This window comes from Hipposideros armiger, unplaced genomic scaffold, assembly GCF_001890085.2.
Source record: "Hipposideros armiger isolate ML-2016 unplaced genomic scaffold, ASM189008v1 scaffold_171, whole genome shotgun sequence".
Classification (NCBI taxonomy): domain Eukaryota; kingdom Metazoa; phylum Chordata; class Mammalia; order Chiroptera; family Hipposideridae; genus Hipposideros; species Hipposideros armiger.
Genome location: NW_017731521.1, coordinates 1,767,467 through 1,774,744, shown reverse-complemented (window position 1 = coordinate 1,774,744; position 7,278 = coordinate 1,767,467). Strand labels below are relative to the sequence as shown.

Sequence of the window (7,278 nt, the reverse complement as noted above, 5' to 3'; positions counted from 1 at the left end):
TATAACAGAAATGTGCAAGCTTCTAAACAGTAACGAGAAGTTCTACCTTCTTCCTCTGTGTTCTTCAAACGCTGCATGGACCTGTCTATCACAGCGCCTACCACACTGTATCGCATCTTAAAATTGATGGGCTTTTCCTTTCAGCCGGCCTGTGTGTTCCTCAAGAAGGCAGACTCTATTGTATACACTTTGCATACCTAGCCCATGGCCCAGAACCTGAACATACGAGGTCTTGATAAACATTTGATGAGTGAAGAAACAATACATAGATGATCAAATATAAGACACTTCAATTCTTGGGGACACAGTGTTGGGCTATGAGTGGGGAATTAGAAACACTGTGCACTTGCGAATCTTCATCTTAAGGAAAAATAGCAAGAGTTCGATAGAAACATTCTAAAAACTCCTAGAGGATGCAATGAGTAAGTCAATGCACGCATATCTATCTCCATCTCCTTTGCCACCAGTATCACTCAACCCCCCCCCTCCCCTCGCCCTGCTGAGAGTGGTGGTGACAGAAGCAATCTGGGGAACTGCACGCGGCCAGGCTTCTCCACCGCACTTCGACACAATGTTGGGAATTTGGTAAAGATTTCCCCTTTTCGACCCCAGCAATATAAAAGTTCTGTCTTCTGATAAGCTTTCCCCACTCTAACCACCATGCGCTTCTTCCTCCAGTGGAGAAGCTCTGCTAAGCACGGGAAAGTCCACAGAGGTCAAAAACTGAGAGGAGCAAAGCAAGAAAGAGCCACATGCTTTGATTTCTAGAAACCATGCATAACAGTGGGCTTCCCAAAATTAGGGCCAAATCAAAGAGAAAGAGAAATAGCAGTCTCTATGCATCCATTCTTCAAAGAAAAATGGGTTGAGCACCACATATGTCAGGTAACACTGGGGATGCAGAGGTGAAGCAGCCAGACACAACCTCTGTCCTCATGTGGTTTACACTGTGACATGGAAGACAGATGGTGAACAAAGAACGTAAGTGTGATGAGGTTGACAAAAGACAAATGTTTGGTGCCAGCAGCAGGAAAAACTAACTAAGCCCAGGGAGGACAGTCATGGAAGCTTAATGGAAAACGAGAGGTTCTGGCTGAGAAGTGAAAGGTCTGAAGGAGTTAGCCAGGCCAAGACAGATGGGAAGGGCATTGCAGACAGAGGGAACAGCATGTGTAAAGGCCTGAATTAGTGAAGGACATGCTATGGTTGAGACAATGAAAACTACATCGTGTCCAATGTGTAAAGAACAAGGAAGGTGGTTGAGAAGAGGTGGAGAGAGAAGCTGAGGCTCTCAGATCACTGACGGCATCAGAAGCCATATTCAAAATTCGGGGATTTATCCCATGTGGTGACAAGGCATTGATAGATTTTAAGTAATAGAATGACATATGAGATTTANCCTTCCTGCAAGGGACGTCATTGTAAGGTCTGAGGAAGCCTGTTCAAGCTTGACCCAATAAAAAGGGCTGGAGAACTGGAGTGGAACTGTAATTCAGAGCCTAGGGCAGCCGCCTGTGCTAGTGGATTTCTTCCCAGCATCTGTGGACTCAGATCAAATCATACAGCAGGAAGGAGCTATGAACACAAGCTCCAGAAAATGCCACAAGTTCCTCCTTTGACATGCCATCGAAGAGGTGAGTAGTATGCTTCCTCCCCACTTTTGCCCTCAACCAACTGGGTGGCAGTGACTTGAGGGTTCCAGCGGACTCAGACGCACCCAGGCCCCTTGGTGGCTCCTCAGCGGGAGCAGGGTCACCCCATTGCCAGCAGCGGGGAGAGCACCAGCCGCCCAAGACAACCCCCTTGGCACAGAGATCAAAGACTTCGCCAGCAGGGGTCCCCAAGAGGACACTAGACAGACAGCAGGGCTGTAGCTGACCTAGCTGCAGTGAGCTGGAGCAGGTGAGGATGAAACTGGCAAATGCCACCAGGTGGCAAAAAGGGATCTTTTATGTGGGCCCTGCCCACTGCATCTGGAGGCTCCTAGGGATAACCGCATGAGGTCTGGGGGCAGGCAGGCATTTCCGCAACAGCTGGTCATGGCAAAAGCCAGGGAAGAAAAGCACTGACGATGGCTCAGAGTATTATCTTCTGTGTAACCGCAGGCTGCTGGGCTGTGGTGTGGTCTGAGGAATCTCCGGTCAGAACCTCTTAGGCTTTTACAAATATGAGTAAGCTGGAGACCTAAATCCTAGCCTGTTTATCTGGTAATTAAAGTATTTTTTAAAAATCATAGTCAGCCTCAGCTTCTCTACCAACCCCTATAAAACTTTCTGGATGACTTCAGCTTTACTTTCCTTCTCAACACATGCCAAAGTGCTGAGTCACTAAAAAAAAAAAAAAAAGAAAGAAAGAAAGAAAAAGAAAGTAGAGGAAGAGTGATCCTGCTTCATAGGGCTCCTTCGTAATGACCTAAGCAGCACTCTTTCCCCTGGTTGTGATTCCTGTGATGCTCAAGGACGTCACATTGCACAATTTTAATAAGGTTTCCAATCAGCCCTGCCCACTCTGGCCCCACCCCCACCCTCCAACAAAGATTCATCAAATGTGGGATTTTCCCATGAGTCTCAATATTAGAGTGTCAACCCCCAATAAATATGAGACTGGAGATGTCTGAGGCTCATTCGGTCCTCCAGCCCACCAGGAAGGAAAGACAGCTCCATTTCCCTCCAGCAACACAGCTATGAACTCTCTCTCCACAAGTAAGTGACGGGAGTCCCTAGCCCTGGCCAGCCCGGCAGCCGTGGCTGGGTGAGAAGGGGTGTGCGCCGGCCCGGCAGTGAGGGCTGGCGGGCGGCCAGCAGCCAGGAGCACAGCTCCCCCCGCTGTGCAGTCTGCTCACTGCTGCTCTCCTTCCCTCCGGCACAGGCTCCTTCAGTCCAGTGGCCTTCTCCCTGGGGCTACTCCTGGTGATGGCTACAGCTTTCCCTGCCCCAGTTCCCCGAGGAGAAGATTCCAAAGATGATACCACCTCAAAGAGACCACCACTCGCCTCTACAAACCAAACCGAAAGCCTCATTAAGTCCATCCTCTCTGAAATCTCTGAAGTAAAAAATAAGGTGGGTAAGCCCGACGGAGGGTGATGAAAGGCCATGTGGGCATTCACCTCGCCGCTGGATGGGGACAGGGGCTTTTGCACTGGGAGCTCTTTGTTGGGTTTGGGAGCCGTTTAGATTTGAGGCCAAAGAGACAGATTTGTCCTCTGCTGCTGGTCTCAGGGAGTTCCTTTCCCTCCTGAAAAATACAGAATGGAGCTGGGCTCCATGGCCCCTGGCCAATTCCCAATTCTGCACTTGGCATGAGCTGAGGGTCACTGTCTCCTGGGACTCCCATTTTCCTAGCCAAAAAGTAAGGTCTGTCAATCTTTCGTGGTGTCCCTTGGACTTTGGGAGGATTAGAAAAGTGCCACCTGAAATCAATGTTCAGCTTCTCAAGACAGTTGCAGTACTTTTAGGTTATATAAGCTTGGTAGCTAGGGATTCCCCAAGGTCATTCCAGCTTAGAAAATGCCAGCCTGATAGCCCGCCAAAGTGGCAAAATCATAGGAGGTTCAAGTAGCTGCCAAGCTTTAAATGTAAGGTAATTTGACTCTGTGTGGTAGAAAGGAACAAACATAAGAAAGAGGATTGGAAACCCTAAATCTAGTTCCAGTTCTTCTGAACGAGTTTTGTGATCTTGGACTAATTTCCGATCACATCTGGGCCCCATCTGTAAGATTATGGGATTGGACTAGATGACCTCACAGGTCCTTCCAGCTGGAAAATTCTAAGGCTTGACTTATATTCCCCCAGTTATCATTTAAATTGCTGTCATTTATTAAGTACCTACTATGTGCCAGTCACTTTCTATAAATATATATCATCCTCACAACAAACTTATAAGGGGGGTGTTTCATTATCCTCAATTTGGAGAGATAGAACACTGAGGCTCGGGATAGGTAACAAGCCTGATGTCACAGGTGAGCCTGGAATTGAACCCAAGTGTGCCCACCTCCACTAGACCTTGCTTGCCTGGATGCATTGGGTTATGGCTTCATGTTTCCTAGAGAATTTCCCGGCCATGGCAGAACATGAATAGGCCCCCTAGTGGTGTTTGTTTGGCTTAGATGATAACAGTTTGGTATTTCTTTTCAGATATGTGGCAATGATGACATGTGTGAAAACAGGCCAACGTTACTGCAAGAAAACAAACTGAACCTTCCAAAAATGTTAGAAAAAGATGGATGCTTCCACTCTGGGTTCAATCAGGTACGAATGCATCACATCCACTTTCAGCTATTCCTTAGTCAAGACTTCTGGGTCTCGCGTGCATTGTCTGTACACATAAAGACCAGGCAGGCGACAAGAAGGGGATACAGGTAAAGAGCATCATGTAACTTTCGTGAGGAGGCCCACGGAAATTGTTGTAAAGCCATCTTATTTTTGAATGGCATGGTCAGAGATAGACCACCTGCGTTGGGATTTTCACAACTGTCAAATGTTAGAGACCCCGCAGGTTTAGCTAGTTCATCCTACGTGAGGTGGTCCAGGGACCTTTCTCCTCCCTGGCTGCCCCTCGCAGGGTCCCGGCCTGCCCTCCCTACTGATGTCATTCTCTATGCCCTCCTCCTTCCAGACAATGAGATAACCTGCACTGACTTCTGATTGTTTCAGCCCAACAATGACAAGGGCAGGAGGACAGCCAGGGGGAAGAGCACTGAAGGGAGAATCAGAGAAGGACCCCTCTTGCCAAATTCTAGCATCTGTTGGGCTTTGAGTAAAATTGATTAACTGATGTCTCTGATTGACCAGATACTTAAAATGGGGCAGCTGTGCTGTCTGGTGTCTCAAAACATGATGCCTAAGAAGCACTTGAACACACGAAGGGGGAGGGAGAGGAAGAAGCTATTGAATGATAGCAATTTTAACTCTTAAAATCAATTATATCTTCCTAACAATACCCAATTTTCCCACCATCTTTCCTCTTAGGAAACTTGCTTGATGAGAATCACCACCGGTCTTTTGGAGTTTCAGATCTACCTGGAGTACCTACAGAGCAAGTTTGAGGAGAACGCCAAGGCAATGCAGATGAGAACCAAAGCCCTGGTCCTGATCCTGAAGCAAAAGGTGAGTGTCTCCTCATCTCCCCACTTGGTGTGGGGAAGACAGGCTCAAAGAAAGCAGCCCAGACAATGCGGGCATGCAAAGCCAATTCAAAAGATGGCCGCATGGAAGGGAAAGATCTGAGAAGTATTTCTCTGATAGCCAAAACTTTTTTTTTTTGGCTTTCTTCTGCGAAAGACATCAATAACTATATTTAAAACTCTGTTAAATGAGGTGGATTTTAACTTCAACTTCTAATAGCTTAAAAAATAAGAAAAAAAGAATTCCGTAGATGGGCACGTCGAACCCTGTTCAGCGACCTGTAATAATAAAGAACAGAGAGCACGAAAAGTATTTTAACTATCGCCAAGTGACATTCTTGTCATTATGGTAGTTTCAACTCTTTTTCCCGACTTTTTGCCAGAAGAGTTAATGCAGAGGTAAGGCTAAAGGGCTGGTAGAGCAGGTATCAATGGCTTTGGTGCTACCAGCTGGCCATTCGAAGGCCACATAATGGAGGATTGATAGCACACGATGTGGATGAGCCAAACAAAGACAACGAGAAGGGCCCTGGGTGGAGAAGCACATGGGTGCCCACCCTGCCTCTGCCTCTGCCTTTTTTAGCTGTTGGCCTTAAACCGGGAGGTCTCCCTCTTGAAGGTGCCCACAAATCTCCCAGGGATCTTGTTGCAATGCAGAGTCTGATTCAGCGGGTCTGGGGTGAGACCTGAGATTCGCATTTCTAATGAGCTCCAGGCAGCACCGGTGCTGCAGCCTCAGGACCACACTTGGAGTTGCAAGTTCCCCCACAAATCCTTAGCCCCGTGTCAGCGGGCCTACGGAAAGGTTTCCCTGGCCTCCCATGCTACTAGATCAGTGGGCTCTCAACAGATGCTAAAAGGGTGGCTGAGAGCGAAACCAGAGAAAAGTATTAGAGTTAGAGGCCATTCAAGAGCCCATTAAAATGCCTAAACTATAGGTTCTTCATTTACCTACTGAATTCCAACAGTGTGCCATGCACTGTTTAGGACAACAGAGGACACACAGGATACTGTGGCTGCCCTCAGGATGCTTATGATGTGAAAGAGACAGAGCAGCAAAAGGGTGCTTAGAATTTGGTTGCTATGAAAGGGTTCTGCACAGGGTGGGCTCAGAGGAGAAGCCCCTTCCCCTATATGGGTGACTTAGGGCAGGTGGCCCCAATTAGTCTGCTTCACCCCAAACTCGAACATCTCCTCACAGCTCAGAGCATCCCTCCACTGAAAAGGATTTGTCCAATATTTAAACAATTCTTTTCATTTTCTTTTCCCTTCAGGTAAAGAATCCAGATGAAGTAACCACCCCCAACCCAATCACAAACTCCAGCCTGCTGGCTGAGATGCAGTCGCAGAGTGGGTGGCTGGAAAACACGACAATTCACCTCATCCTGAGAAGCCTTGAGGATTTCCTGGAGTTCTCCCAGAGGGCTGTTCGCATAATGTAGCCTGGGCATATAAGATCGTCGTGGTTCACAGACCTTCCTTCCTCTGGTCAGAAACCTGTCCACCGGGCACATAACTTATATTGTTCTCTATGAAGAACTAGCAGTATGAGCGTTAGTACACTATTTTAATTATTTTTTAACTTATTGATATTTAAATATATGATATTGATTTAATTTATATAAGTGATATTTATATTTTTATGAAGTGCCACTTGAAATATTTTATGTATTAGTTTTTGGGGAAAAAAACAAAAAAGATTAAATGGCCTTATAACTTGAATATCCTCATTTCAGAGCCAGATCATTTCTTGGAATGTGTAGGCTTACCTCAAATACATTGCTAACTTATACGTATTCTTAAAAGAAATATTTATATTGTATTTATATAATGTTTAAATACCAGTAAATGCCTTTTAAAAAAAAATCAGCGTTGAAGCCTCTGTGTGTCCTGTGAAGTTTAATATAAAAGTTTCTGTGATTTCCACCAACACAAAAAGCGACAATCGCCTGCGGAAAGATATAACTGAGCAGCTACTCCATGCCAGACATCACGCTACACTATTACATCCACCTTATTTAATCCCAGCACTTGCACACTCTTCAGTGGAGGTGGGAGCGATTTCCCTAAGTCACCACAGGCCCAGATCTGAAATCCAGGTCCACCTGCTTCCAGACCCCCTTTTAACCTTCAGGTCCCATTGCCTCCCAGGAAAC

At 46.5% G+C, this 7,278-nt stretch overlaps 1 protein-coding gene across 1 annotated transcript; it reads left to right on the top strand.

Annotated features, from left to right (window-relative positions):
- Window positions 1-2,617: 2,617 nt before the first annotated feature.
- On the top strand, window positions 2,618-6,979 carry IL6 (interleukin 6). The gene is made up of 5 exons (XM_019652023.1): window positions 2,618-2,702; window positions 2,869-3,059; window positions 4,134-4,247; window positions 4,968-5,105; window positions 6,397-6,979. Exons 1-5 carry the CDS (start codon window positions 2,684-2,686, stop codon window positions 6,562-6,564), a joined length of 630 nt encoding a protein of 209 aa, XP_019507568.1. The 5' UTR covers window positions 2,618-2,683; the 3' UTR covers window positions 6,565-6,979.
- Window positions 6,980-7,278: the final 299 nt, after the last annotated feature.

What these genes read in the sequence shown, in the direction of transcription:
- IL6 (XM_019652023.1), top strand. An exon ending in TCTCTGAAGTAAAAAATAAG is followed by an intron (nt 3,060 to 4,133) that starts GTGGGTAAGCCC and finishes ATTTCTTTTCAG; the next exon opens with ATATGTGGCAATGATGACAT. An exon ending in TCCTGATCCTGAAGCAAAAG is followed by an intron (nt 5,106 to 6,396) that starts GTGAGTGTCTCC and finishes TTTTCCCTTCAG; the next exon opens with GTAAAGAATCCAGATGAAGT.